This window comes from Balearica regulorum, chromosome 1, assembly GCF_011004875.1.
Source record: "Balearica regulorum gibbericeps isolate bBalReg1 chromosome 1, bBalReg1.pri, whole genome shotgun sequence".
Classification (NCBI taxonomy): Eukaryota; Metazoa; Chordata; class Aves; order Gruiformes; family Gruidae; genus Balearica; species Balearica regulorum.
In genome coordinates this window covers 13,892,795-13,906,978 of record NC_046184.1, presented here as the reverse complement: position 1 = coordinate 13,906,978, position 14,184 = coordinate 13,892,795, and the positions used below count along the sequence as shown (strand labels likewise).

At 35.9% G+C, this 14,184-nt stretch overlaps 2 protein-coding genes across 4 annotated transcripts in view; one reads left to right on the top strand and one right to left on the bottom strand.

Annotated features, from left to right (window-relative positions):
- CCDC146 (coiled-coil domain containing 146) overlaps window positions 1–14,184 on the top strand; it is an 86,399-nt gene that overhangs the window by 20,612 nt on the left and 51,603 nt on the right. The gene's annotated exons all lie outside the window — the stretch shown is intronic.
- On the bottom strand, window positions 33–6,518 carry FGL2 (fibrinogen like 2). The gene is made up of 2 exons (XM_010306387.2): window positions 5,774–6,518; window positions 33–3,013 (listed from the first exon to the last, which is right to left on the bottom strand). The coding sequence occupies exons 1-2, from the start codon at window positions 6,516–6,518 to the stop codon at window positions 2,307–2,309; spliced, it is 1,452 nt and encodes a 483-aa protein (XP_010304689.2). The 3' UTR covers window positions 33–2,306.

Genomic DNA, 14,184 nt, shown 5'->3' with positions numbered 1-14,184 from the left:
ATAGTCCCCATAAATACCTATGACAGTAGTACGGCTTTAACAGTGTGACTTAATTTTATTACACCAAGGAAAAACAAAAATAATGCTTGCAACAAGTAGATGGAGTTACGTTTTGTAAAACTAGTACACGTTGGTGGAGATTCAGTTACAACAGTTCCAGGCAGGTAATAGTCAGATTTGTGTAACAGCATTACACTTCCTTTTTTTTTTTTTTTTTAAAGACAGACAAGGCTTTTGTGGGTGATATTAGTCACATTTGGTTATTCTGCTAAAATTTCTGTGTTTTATGAAGTTTCCTTTAAACAGGGTAAAAAAAAGTACAGTTTCTCTTCTAACAACTTAGCAGGAAAAAGACGTTTTCAAGTAGAAGCTTGTAGATACTGTAAGTCATACTTAGATAGTTACCATATAATGAATAGGAGAAAATTGTGCATTTCATGCAAAATGATTAAATACAATCATATGCAATTAGATATTTGCTCTTCTAACCAATACTTCACAAGTTGCTTTTTTTTTTGTTTAGACAATTCTTTTTTATCCCAAAATAAATATTCTATAACTTCAAAACATGTTCTCAAGCAAAGATTATACATCTTGCAATTAAAATTTTCCATTACTCTTGAAAATTGAAATATAATAAAGCAAATTACACTTCACACTGAGATCCTTCAAAGTATTTACTTCCTTTATATATATATATTAATATTTTATGATTTAGCAATTGCCACTATTGCTCATTTGCATAACTTGTAACCATGATAGTTCTTGTTATATTCTTAAAAAACAGTAAAGTATTAGGTCAGATGTATACTTATATTTTTTTGTAATTTTTTTTTTTTTGGTATGTCTCTTTTAACCAAAAAGGCTATACCAGCAAAGATTACGCTTTAACTGTAAAGAAGTACAGTCTTAGTATAGTTTATCTGCATCTCAAGATTGGCATAAGCGATACAGCGAAACAGCCTCTTGCTGAGAGAAATCACATCACTCAGAATGTTAGTCACTGTAATTATAGAGACATGTCCTTTCCAGAGCTGGCAATAGATAGGTGTAGTCAAATTCATGCTCACTATCTACAACATGAGTTTTAATAATAGTATCTTTAATTTGCACTTCCTGAAATATTAAAAAATTTGATTGTTTCATTTGTTATTTTTAGAAGAAAGAAGTCTTTAACATACTGTCTGTTCTGTTTATAATTGCCAGTGGGTTGTTCATGTTTCTGTGGCTACAAAAGGGGTACTCAGAAAATGGAGAGAACACAATCTTTTTGTACCTTACAAAATATTTATAATCTTTCTTATCATTTTAAGGTCTACTGGTACCTAGAGTGAGAAGTACTTAAATGAGAGCTTGAGTCTCTACGAGAGTCATCTTGTAACATTTGGCTTACCTAAAAGACTCAGCAGACAGCAAAATGGTGCTGGATACTATTTTTTTATGTATTTAGAGGCATTAATGCAAAGACATGGATTCTTCTTGATGTGTCTTCCTCCTACCTGTCTACCTGCCTGTACAAATGTATAATAAGCTACATAATGGCTCCTTTCTCCCACAAACAACAAATAGGACCTTGAGCTTGAACAGAGGAACCAAAATGAGCAAGAATATTGTCTTTCGTTACGTGCTCTCTACATTATTTCCACTGCTTTTATTCAATTCTTCGACCAACTTTGAATAATCTTTGATAAAGGCAATAAGATTTGAGGAATCACCTTCGTTTTCTTCAAGGGTTTTTTTTGTGTGTCTTTGGGCAAACCATGTGGCCCTTTGTTTTCTAGTCCTTTAAAAATAATAATTTGTAGTACTTCTCTTAATTTGTATTGATATTGCCATGGTATACCTTTGAAGTTGTGAAGGACAGATGATGGAAAAAGTATGGCTGTTTCGGAGAGACTAATTTTCATTCTAAGTGTTGACAAATTTATATGTTATCAGTTATACCTCAGGTTAAAATGTAGGTGTTCATTCAGACACAATTTGTGGAAGACCATTTAAAAGTTTTAAATCATAAAATCTGGTATATCACAGTCAGTAAAAGCACCAAAAGCAATGTTTAGAATATTTACATAATGATCCCAAGACTTAACCTGTGCTAAGTTTTAGCAATAACTATTCAGAAACATTCATGCTGTTTTTAATACATTATATGGGTCAAACTATTTCTAAAAATGTATGTGCAAGTATGTTGTTTTGTCTAGAACTATTTTATGCCAAATATAACTGAATACTTGAATGCTGAGTATAACACTGAGTATGATTTTGAGTGCAATCCAATGCAAACTAGTTAAGAGAAAGGCGTGGAATTACTGCACAAAACTTTTGGGTCTGATCATGATTTTTGCTGATTTAAAGGCTTGCCTATATCCATTGGGAATATCATCAGAAATACCATGCCATGTACCCCAGAAAATGCCATTGCGAACACCTTTGTATTTCTTGTGGTAGTACTTGCCATTGAGGTTGGCAGACAAGCATGCATCAAACCACCAGCCAGAGCTGTAGTATGCTCCACAGTTTCCTGAGGGATACCTATCGTTGTCCTTGTCCGGAGTTGTAAAGAACTTTTGATCATGGTTGTAATGCTTGCTGTAGTGAAGAGCATCTCCTGCTGTGCCGCTATAGCCATGAACACTTAGACGGTACTTTAGATATTCATTGGCCACGTAGAAGTGTTCGTATTTTGCGTACTCTCTGATACCATTGAAATCTTCGAGTTCAATTCTCAGTTGCATTTCCTGGCTCTTTGTCAGGAGGTGAATTTTGTCATTCCCCAGCCAAAACTCCCTGCTGAGGTTTCCAAAGCCATTTTTGTAGTCGTTCCAGGTTCTGTTGAAGTTAGTGCTACCATCCTGACGCCGTTGCAGCACTGTCCAGCCGCCTCCGTGTGTTTGCATGTCACAGTAAACTTCAAAGCTGTCGTTTCTGGGGTCAGGGCTAATCCTGTAGATTCCATTAATCCTTCTGCCAGCTGTGTAATGGTCAGCACAGTCTCTCTGCATTATCTGTATAACTGGTGGAAGAACAGATAGTGTTAGAATAAACATAATTTCAATTTAGAAACAAACAAAAGTTTTACCACAGAACTTGAATTGGAGAGATTTCTACATAGGACATAGTGTTACTGCAATTTCAGTTGCTAGAGCAAAACAGTTTTTTTCTATCAGGTTTACTCTATAATAGATGCCACCTAGGATGTCTGCATCAGATAGCTGTCAAAAAAAACGCATTTAAATGACTTTTTGTATCAAACCTGCCTAATACGGAGGCATTTTGATTGTCTGCTTTCCCTTGTCTCCTTTTCTCTACTCTTCTCTTTATCCTTTCATTACCTCCTGTAAATTCAGCCTGATTTCTTCAGTCCATGTTTCTAATGCTTTGTGGTTACACACTTGCTGCTTTTTGTATTTAAATGTATACCATCATGCCCTGTCTATAATTTAAATCTTCATCTGGCAGTATGTCAGAAAAAAAAGCTTTGTCCATATGGAATGACTTTAACCTGGCTATTGTTCAGTTGACATCATTTGATACAGAACATAACATCCTTAGGAATGTTTTATATGTTAATGTTGACTGTACTTTAGGAAGCAGGAAAAGAAGTAATACGATTGTCTCATCTATTGTATTAATACTGTGATTCCTAGAAAGATGAAGCTAGAAAAGTGACAGTGCTTTCCTGTGTATGTGGCATTGCTGGCTTTACAGTATGGAAAACTTTTATCATCTACCATTAACCCAGCTTTTCCCCACTGATGGGTGATGTATTTTATTCAGAAGAAGAATACCCGAGGTTTCTCCTGCAGATTGAAAATCCGTTTTTGATCCTCAATGTCATCCAGAAATGACATTGTGTTCAACAGCATGGTATTATAATCCCATGTTCTTATGTAAGTGATACAGAGAGTTCTCAGAATTTCTGACTTAAGAGTCAAAATCATAATGTTCATTCCTATTGCAGATTTTAATTTTTGGGCATGTTCATTTGCAGGCTGGAATTGCATATTTTTCTTAGAAAAGTTAAACAATTAAGCTACTTCTTGAAAGGGAGGAGTTTTCTGAGGCTGCGGCAGAAAGTAAGGCTCAGGACTCCTTGCTTGCCAGTACAGAAAACTGGACATCTATGAAAGCAAGAAGCATAGGAATCAAAGGATTAAAACCCAAATCTAAATCCACAATAGATTCTCATTTGTTTCACTAGACTTTGTGTGAGATCTTTGGTGGACGAAGTTTCAGAACAGATATTGGTAGAGAATATATATTTCAGATAAAATGCTTTTATAATCCAATTCAACTCCTATTTCAATAAAGTTTTAATTACTTTCAGTAGTTTTACTATTACTTTCAGTGGATGCAGAATAGCTCCTGTATAGGAAAAAGTTGCAGCTGTTTATCCTTGCTAGTTTTCATAATGCATATATTGCAGCTACAAACACTTTTAGCATCAGTTACCGTGGAATATAAGAATTATCTACATGATCATATGCTATGAACAGTACCAAAAATTTCAGTAAGTGTGAGAAATATCTAAAATTAATTTAGTCTGTTATGAAGTACTGTACTGGAATTTGATTCATTGTCCATTAACAATATACCAAAATTCACTTATTCTTTTTGTGAATGTTTTGTATCTGAATTAAAGTAATGGATTTATACTGATTTATATCTGATTAAAGCTGATTTTTTATATAGTAAAAGCATTACCTTTATTATTATTATTCATTTGCTCTTTTCACACTTTCAAGAATTTCAGCTGTACATACATTGTACCATCTGCAGATCCTTCAATTTTCAATATGGGTAGACAGAAGAACAGTTTTATTTTCAACTTGAATGCTAAGCAACAGAGGCTTAAAAACTGTAAGGCAGCCTGAGCTTTCCCTGCTCTCTCTCTGGAAAGCCCTGTCTTCATATGTATGATATCTAAGTGGTAGAATACACTAGTAAATATTTCCTGTTTTCAAAGATTCTTATATGTGATATAAAAACTTTTTAAAAACCCTCACAGTCAACATTTGAAAGAGGTTATTAGTTGTATTCCTTGATTTTAATTAGGACAATAAAAAAGTAAAAGAAAAAAGTGTTTGTCAGTGATAACACCTGTTTTCTGGTTTATATAGCTTATATATTAGATTCATGCTAAGGGTTTAGTATTAAAATGATGGTACATATGTTACCCACTTGAGAAGTACTGTTAATAACCTTTTTTAGCCAAGCCTTTCATATATTTGCTATGATGATAGAAAAATTATTTTATCATCCATCTGTTAGAAACTAAACATTTTACTAGATTCACTTGATGTTTAATAATGCCTTGCAGACGTTTTCAGAGTAGTTGCAGTTTCACGTTGAAAAAAACCATGCAGTTTTCTAAGGCACACCTAGAGAAAATTTACCCCTTCTCATCCAAGGAGAAAATGTGTGTAGTTCACTGAAGTTTAATATCTTTAATCAAGGGTAGTACGATGTAAAATAATTTTTCATCTTTACTAATAAAATTGGGGGGGAAAAAAGTCCTTTGAAAATTCACGTTTAAAATCCCTTAATAAAGTCCAATGCTAGGAGGAACTGAACACCTGCAGCTCTCAGTAACCCTCTAGTGGCAGCTGAAATGTTTTACAGGAGTACAAATAAACACTGGAAAAGCAAATACTTAACTTGTGAAGTTAATAACACAGCTATTTGATTAAAATATATTTAAAATTGTTTACCTAATAGTTGTAAAATGCACAGAAAGCTTATACAGGTAGTAGAGAATTAACAGGTTACATACCAGGTTTTGGTTGCATTGCTGGACATTTAGAAGAACATTTGTTATCAAGGCTGTTCACAACAAAAGTCAAATTAGCAACTTTGCTGTCAACATAATGTTCCACATTGTTCATATTTATGAGGCTCATCTTCTCTAAACGACCCTGCAGTGTCTGAATCTGGCTCTTTGCATTTTTTAAGCTGGTTGCCATTCTGTTAACTTTGCTTTGCAGTTCCTTTACTCTGTTATCTTGGACTTTGCTGTTTTCTGCTGGAGTTTCTGCATCAGGCAGCAGAAATTCATTACTACTGTCTCTTTCTTGGTTGTCATCTGCCTGCAGCTTGCAATCTTGGCAGCATTTCTTCAGCTTGTTTACTGCTTCTTTAAGGGTCTGTACTTCTTTGAGAGTCTTCTCCAGCAGTCTGAATTCTTTAGGTAACTGAATGGTCATCGGAGGCAGATTTATCTGATATGGACACTCCCCTCCATCACATTTCTGATTAGTTTTGAGCTTTATAGGACAAGTCTCAGTAACTTTTCTTTCTTTAGCATCCTCTTCATCTTCTAAAACAACTGCAAAGACATTTGTTAAAGCAAGGAGAGCTGTCTTCAGCAAGACTAAGTAAAGAAGCAGCTTCATCTTCGCAGACAAACTAGCAGTATGAGGAAGTATGCAAAAGTGGAACAACTTTATAAGGGCAGCTTGAAGCCTGTGAGTTATCAGACTGCCTACAGTGTTCTCAGAAATGGGTGGGAGTGCTTGCATCACGAGTGATTAATAGCAGAGCAAAGTAGGTAGTGCTTGCAAGAGTAGCATGTTTCAGTGAGTATTCCTGACTCAGAACTAGTGTATGTAAGCAAAATGATGAAATGCATGTGTGCTGATCTCTTCTACAGTTTCATTTCATTCCTTGTTGTACATGGATTTTCTTTTTTGAGAAAAAAAAAAACCAAACACTTAATTCTATGTTATAATACTCTCCTAACATCTGTTTCTTAACATTTGAGTGTTCTAAAATTGCTTTTCAAAACTAGACTATAGTTTTATCACAGCAGGTGGAAGAGGTGAAAAACAGTCCCTTTCCCAGTTTGAGGTTTATCACAGCAATAGTCTCACTGGTACTGAGTCCCCTTCTTCCTAAAACATTTTTAACTGAATAGATGTACTAATGAAAATTATTTAAATCCCAAAGCATGTTTTGGTTCCAAACATTTTTCAGGATAATGTCACAACTAAGAAGGACGAGCAGCATTTTCCTCTTCCTATATTGCTAGCACTGCTTAGAATAGTTACCTGGAATATCCATGATTTGTATGTGACACCACAGTTGAAATTCACTGTTACCTGATTCTGAGTACTTCTTATTGAACCTTTTGAAGTGAAGGAAAGGGAACTTAAGAGACACCTCCCTTTTGATGTGTGGGATCCTAGCTGTTGGAGTGATTGTCCAGAAAACCCAAAGCAAATCCTGGCGTTCTGAATAATGTCCCCAATTCTAAATCTAAAGCAAGGCAGGGAGCTTGGGAAGGAGCTCCCATGGGCCCATCAGTTTGGGGTGTTCTTTTCTGTATTCCTGATTTTTGGTTCCTGCTTTTCTTTTTATTGTGCCTTATATAAGCTTTAAGAGTTAATGATATACTTTGCATGACTAATCACACCTTCAGCTCCAGGTGACAGTTGCCACGTCACCACTTCCTCATTTTTCTTCTACAGCCACCTTTGCCATTCTCACATGGTGCCTATGCAGTTTTAATGATCTATATAATTTTCCTTGTGCCCCAAAGCAAGGCTACATGGACATGTCTTTGTGCATTCATAGCTCAGTCAACAGCCAAATAACGTTCATGAGTAAAGGATTTTTACCCCAGTTCTTCTTTAATTAGTCCAATCTGAACAATTTATTTCCCTAAACCCTATTTGAAATTACTCAAAATACTGCTTAAACATTAAACAGACACTAGTCACACACATACTCTGTAAGTTCATGATCTCTGGAATGTTACTAGCTTTTATAGAGACCGCAGGCTTATATTGATAGTACAGGAGGGAGGCTTGGTAAAAAAACCCTACTTGTCTAACCTGCAACAAGAATTCCTTCAGATTCCTGCACAGCATAATGGTCTGGGCACTTTCTTGGGAAATGAGGTTTGAATCTACCTTTCCCATATTCTAAATGAACATCCCAGCACCTGCCATGGTGCTTTTAGTTATGTGGCAAAACTGTGTATCTCCCCCTTTCAGACCATGAAAGTTCCACAGCAATGAGGTGAAAGACCTCTCCCTGGATTGAAACTTGAGTGTAAGACATTGACATCACTTTGGTTTTGGTAAAAATGCATCAAAAGTGAAATGTTTGTAACAGTAGATGAAATGTATTTATTTAATTTGTGAATAAAATTTTATTTTTTTTAATTTGATTGATAGGATCCTAAATATTATTTTCTATCAGTCTAAGGTATTTTCAAAGCCTTGTTCTCCTGTATGGCTGCAACTGTCAAACTGAGGAAAGCTATACCAGCCTCTTTTGAGGGGCTTTAGACATATAATAGAGTTCCTAAATACCTGTTATTTGGGAAGCCACCTTCCTCACACACTGTTGTTTGTTACAATGAACTGTGCTACCTGCTGTCTGACTTTGGATTGGACAAATTATTCTGTGTCTGTAAAATTAATAATAATAATCCTTGGTAGACCACATCTTATGAATTGCCTTGAAATTTTTAAATGCATAACAATTTAAATATTGTTAGAATTTATGACTGTTGTGCTTCATTGAAAGCCTAAAATGCCATTAGAACTGGGTGACTTCAAGAAGGGCAGAAATTTCTAGTAATGCTGAATGTCAAAGAAAAGAAAGTTCAGATAGTAATGTGAGGTATCTGAGCTTTTCAGACATCTTTGTCCTGAGACAAATTCCTTGGTCCCTCATATATCTTCATTTTGGGATATTTACTTACTCCTTTGGATGAGATTTCTGTAATCTTGATATGGTCTGCTATCCTCCTTATTTTATTAATCTGATGTTCTGCTGCTAAGCCACTAGCAGTCTGTTTGGAGCCTGAAAGATCCATTTCTCCATAAAATATCTGTATGCTTTTCCTCCTGGGGAAGTCTTGTAATTGAGGACTGGTCTTTCTTCCTGTTCTGTCAGGGAATGTCCGTTTCCCAACAGTTTGTCAGGTCTCTGTTCTGTCTTCAGGAACTCAAAGTAGCATGCCACAGCCTTTTTCATGTTTCATGCCTCTTACCTTCCTTGGGATAAATGAAGCAAACTTTCAAAACTGAGTTTTTCACAAGTCTTTGCCCTTAGAAAGGGCACTGAGCAATCTTACACTGTAAGGTGCTGATGCAGCTTAACTAATGGCAGAAATATTGGACCAGATCAAAATTGAGAACTGCAGTTTATTTATAACCAAAGTTTCTTCCCAGATGGAGCTTTTCTAGATCCCTAGAGTGTTCTGTATAATAGTTAAAACTTTAAAGTAATTAAGCAATCATAAAACCCAAAAGCCAATTTTTCAGCTGTGAAAGGATCTAACTCAATAACAGCTAATGACCACAAGTGAGAATTTTCTACCAAGGTCTTTTGTTTAGTTAAAGGTCATTTTCTTGTAGCTTTGCATCTCTTTTAGTCTTCTTTTTAGGAATTTATTTTTCCTTCTGTGGACTGAAGAGATACCTTAATCTTACAGACATATCTTCCAAAGATAAAAAACTGAGAGCTCATGATATTCTTAAATTCTACTGCAGATTTTAATTCCGTTCCCAGAACTACCCAGTGGTTGCAAGGTTAAAGAAGTAATATATTTTGGTTTAACAGACTTATCTTAGGACTGTTTATTCAAAGTTTATCAAAAGCAGCATGTGAGCGGCATGAACCATTTCCCATCCATCCGGAGGGACCTTGATAGGCTTGAGACATGGGCCTCTGTGAACCTCATGAAGTTCAGCAAGGCCAAGTGAAAGGTCCTGCACACGGGTCAGGGCAATCCCAAGCACAACTACAGGCTGAGTGGGGAATAAATTGAGAGCAGTGCTGAGGAGAAGGACTTGGGGGTGTTGGTTGATGAAAAGCTCAACATGAGCCGGCCATGTGCACTTGCAGTCCAGAAAGCCAACCGTGTCCTGGGCTGCATCAAAACCAGCGTGATCAGCAGGTTGAGGGAGGGGATTCTGCCACTTTACTCCACTCTTTTGAGACCCCACCTGGAGTACTGCGTCCAGCTCTGGGGACATGGGGCTGTTGGAGTGAGTCCAGAAGAGGACCATGAAGATGATCAGAGGGCTGGAGCAGCTCTCCTGTGAGGACAGGCTGAGAGAGTTGGGATTGTTTTCTTTTTTAATTCAGTAGTCATTCTTCATGCAAGCAGTCTTTACGTTGTCCACTGGATCATGGGACTACCTGTTCAACTTCCTCATTTCCACATGTGCATCAGAGCACAAAAAGGAAGGCAGTCCTATTCCATTTGATTTTAATTCTATAAAGACTGTATGGATACTCAGTATCCTCCTTTCAAGATTCATGGCCCAACAGGTGATAGAAGGAAAGCTATCTTCTTTCCCGCAATGCCTATCTTGCCAGTCTCTTCTCCCCACTTTTACTGAGCCATGCAAGACACAATTGGCCACCAGTTGCAGTATTTTCTCCCCCACTGTATCATCTTGATGGTGGCTAATTTTGATATTTTCCATGTACGGACTGCTTTTTCCCATGAACTGGGGGACAAAACTACTGTTATGAACTATGCCTTGGGAAAGAATTCATGATATTATTTTTCCTAGTTGTTATTTATTAGTTTTAGAAGGCTTTTCAGCAGTTTATTTTTCATTAAAGGATGCCTGGCTGATCCATCTCTAATTAAAAAAGTAAAATTGTAGAAATTCTGTGCAAGGCAATACAGTGCTATATCTACCATAAGTAGGTATATTAATGTTTTTCATGTATGTCTTTACCGCCACTCTCAGTTTTGTCTTGTTTATGTAGCAACATCTGCATATTTTTTTTTTAATGTGAAATACTTTGTAGTAGAGTATGAGCCTTTCAGTAGTATATTGTTATAAAGGACTCCATGTCAAAATAAAGTGAGTAGATATTAATAATCACTCAGGATCATTTTTTTAGTGTTTGACTTTTGTCTTCTGAGGTGCTGGTTTGTTGTATGTGGAACCAATGCAATCAAGTCACTTTCCTTTAGACAACGAAGTTCAAGGAACCATAAAACTTATGCCCTCATTTTGTGAAATAATGATATGCTATATTTTAAAAGCGCATGCTCTCTTTTTATTAATTAAATTTATGGTTTTCTTGGAATAGGAAAGAGGGAGAAATAATTTGTGAAGCACTTTGTGAAATACAAAAAATCACTTTGCTAAATTATTTATTTCAGCTCCCAAATAGAAATGGCTTAGGTGATTTTTTTCCTGTAAAAAAGGAAAAGCAGATTTACATATATTACATATAATATGTACATACATCTGATATTATACAAATATACTTGTTACTTTGTTATAATTTTGCTCATCACAAACATGAGGAGAGAATAGAAGGGAAGTTTGAAATATTTGTGTGCATTTGTGTAACTAATAGCCTCATGGGTTCAGGTATGGATGTTTATCACCTAAATTAAATGTTGAGAGAACTCGGTGACAAATCTTTTTCTAGTTGAAAGGCTAATAAATACACTTTTCCTGGGGAATTCCCATACTTATCCTACAAAATCAACTGCCTTTCAATGTGTTTGTATGTAGTTACAGATGAGAAGGATTCCACCTTATTTTTTAACTCTAATGACAGCATTGATTTAAAAATCATAGTGCATTTTTCTTTATCTTCTACCATCATAACCTTTCTCTGGTATAATGACTGATTACTTAAACAAGGCATATCTTTCCTTAAATATCTGCGGTGTAGCTATTCCTGTCTGTGCTTTAAATTTTTCCCAATCTACAAAACGGAATACAGAATTGCATTGAAATACTGATTACTACAATTTATGGTGTAAGTAAATATTTACAGTCTTAAATTACTGATTTTTATCTTCTTGTCTTAAAATACTTTGAAATATGTGCTCAAGCCTGAAATATTGTTGAGTAGAGAAATTCTAGATAATTTTAGAAGTGTTAGTCTTCTATAACTGAATATTTGAGGCATATTGAAAAATGACTGATGTAAGTAACTGAATAAAAAGTGTAATGATGATATTTACTGGACATATATAAATTGTGATGCAACACTACATGAAAACCAGAGTTTAGGTCATCTGAGCAAGTCATCTTTGACTCCCTTTGTTGTCAAAGGCAAGTAAGAGCCTCATTGAGGATGTTTCTTATTTCTTATAAATGCTGGAAAGCAGTCTGAAATAATTTGATGAGTTAAATTTTATTATTAAAAAGAATCAGAACGTTAAATACACTGGCTTAACTATTACCCTCTATTCTGGCATCTCTTTTTGCCTTCCTTATGCTTCCTAAAGTCTAAAGGCAATCCATTTCAGTCTTTAACTGCATGGTTTGGAAAAAATATGCAAGTGAGACAAAGTAAGGAAGCCAATGTTTAGAATCAGTATACTTTAGTATCTTCTTTTGGGTAACAAGTAGAGCAAGCTGTTGGTACATCAGCAGAATACAGAGACTATCTTATAACTGGTGCAATATTTATTCAGCCACTGCATCCTTATTCAGTCACTGCATTTTCAAAATTGGACAGGACAGGGCCTTGAGGTAACCTGGTCTAACTTTGAAGATATCCCTGCTTTGAGCAGCAGGTTGGATTAAATGGCATCTAGAGGTTCCTCCTTCCAGCCTTAATTTTTCTGACTACTGTCTTGCATTACATGGAGTTTATTTTTTGCTTTACCATATGTTGTAATTAAAAAAAAAAAAAAAAAAAGCATTCTGGAAAATGAAGTGCATACTTTAAACCCTGCAACAAAAGTGGTGAGGATGGTAAAAACTGTCCTGTGTATTGTTTAGGAAATCAGATGAAATTGTCGCAGAAATCCTTACAACCCTTACATTCTCTGGCATCAGAACTGGTGGTTTCTAGAGCATTTTTCTTGTGGTGTGGTTTGGTTGGGTTTTGTTGGGGTTTTTTTGTTTGGTTTTGGGTTGGTTGTTTTTTGGTTTGGTTTGGTTTTTTTTTTAGATAAATCTATTGCCACAGAGGTTACAAATGATACCTCTACAGACTTTTAATTTTTTTTTTCCCTTCATTTCTGGATACCCCATCTTGAAGTAGCCAGAATACGGTCTTCAGAAGTAATGAGAAGTCATAGACATTCTCAGAAATTGAGGACAATATAAAGTATTATATTTGGCCATTTAGAAGTCAAGTTAGTATGCTGCATTTTTCTTCAGTTTATTGTTAACATATCACTATCAGTTCTAGTTGATGGCAAGGGTAATGCGGAGGACCTGGAGCAGATGCTCCTTGTTTTCCATTTCTATGTAGAGAGTTCTGCACTGTCCTAGCACAAGTGCAAGCTCAGTTATGAACTTGCTCTGAGCAATGGGCTGAACTTGAGGAGAAAGCTTCAGTTCCCCTAGTGCATTATCAGGAGCCCAAGCTTTTGTCTAGATAATTTGGAGACATCAGGCACAGGCAAGCCAAACACCAGCAGATATCCCTAGCTCACCTCTTCTAAAGGATGAAATAGATTCTGTGGAGACTGATAGCCAGCAACATGGATAGAAATGCAAGAGTCATAGCATGGGTTCAGCATGCTTGTACCTGTTGCACCCCTGCAATGTAGCAATAACCCCTGAAAGGTCAACGGGAGTCAGTGTTGCCTTCTTGCCCGACTAAGAAACACTTGAGCTGTGTTCTAAGTGTCCAAACACTGTGGACTCAATGCCGGTTTTGACAGAGGGTACAAAAGCTTTCTGTTCAAAGAGCAGCGCTTATCCTTTTTCTTCCCTGAATGTTTAAACATTGGAATATTATCCAAAAGAGGTAAGAAAAGCTCTTCAAATAAACAACATGGAGAGAAAACTCCTCACATAGCAGACTGTCAAGAAGAGCCATTTGCCAAGTGGCTAATACTATACTGAAATCCTGAGTACATACAAAATAAGTTAATCCTCTGATATTCTTCTGTTGTCTGTTATAATGAGGCAAAAGACTTGTTTGAGGAGACCTTTCAGATGTTTGAAATAAACAAAATTAATATAAACTGTTGGATTAATTCTATGTGTTAAAATAACAGTAAATGTATTCATAATGTCTTGTTATAATTACAAAGCCTAGAGCTTAGAATGAAGAGGTGGAAAGTGTTATTATTCCATTCAATTTTCGAATACATTTCAGTTATTTTGCAATATCTGCAAACATAATTAGAAACACATGCTAGCTCCATCATTTCTCCAAAATGCATAGACTAGGGACTGTTGAAATGATTTCTTTCCTAGGAAGCTGTCAAATGTTTCACTTTCA

What these genes read in the sequence shown, in the direction of transcription:
- FGL2 (XM_010306387.2), bottom strand. Translation starts at nt 6,518, where the DNA reads ATGCAAGCACTCCCACCCATTTCTGAGAACACTGTAGGCAGTCTGATA. An exon ending in AGCAATGCAACCAAAACCTG is followed by an intron (nt 3,014 to 5,773) that starts GTATGTAACCTG and finishes TTCTTCCACCAG; the next exon opens with TTATACAGATAATGCAGAGA.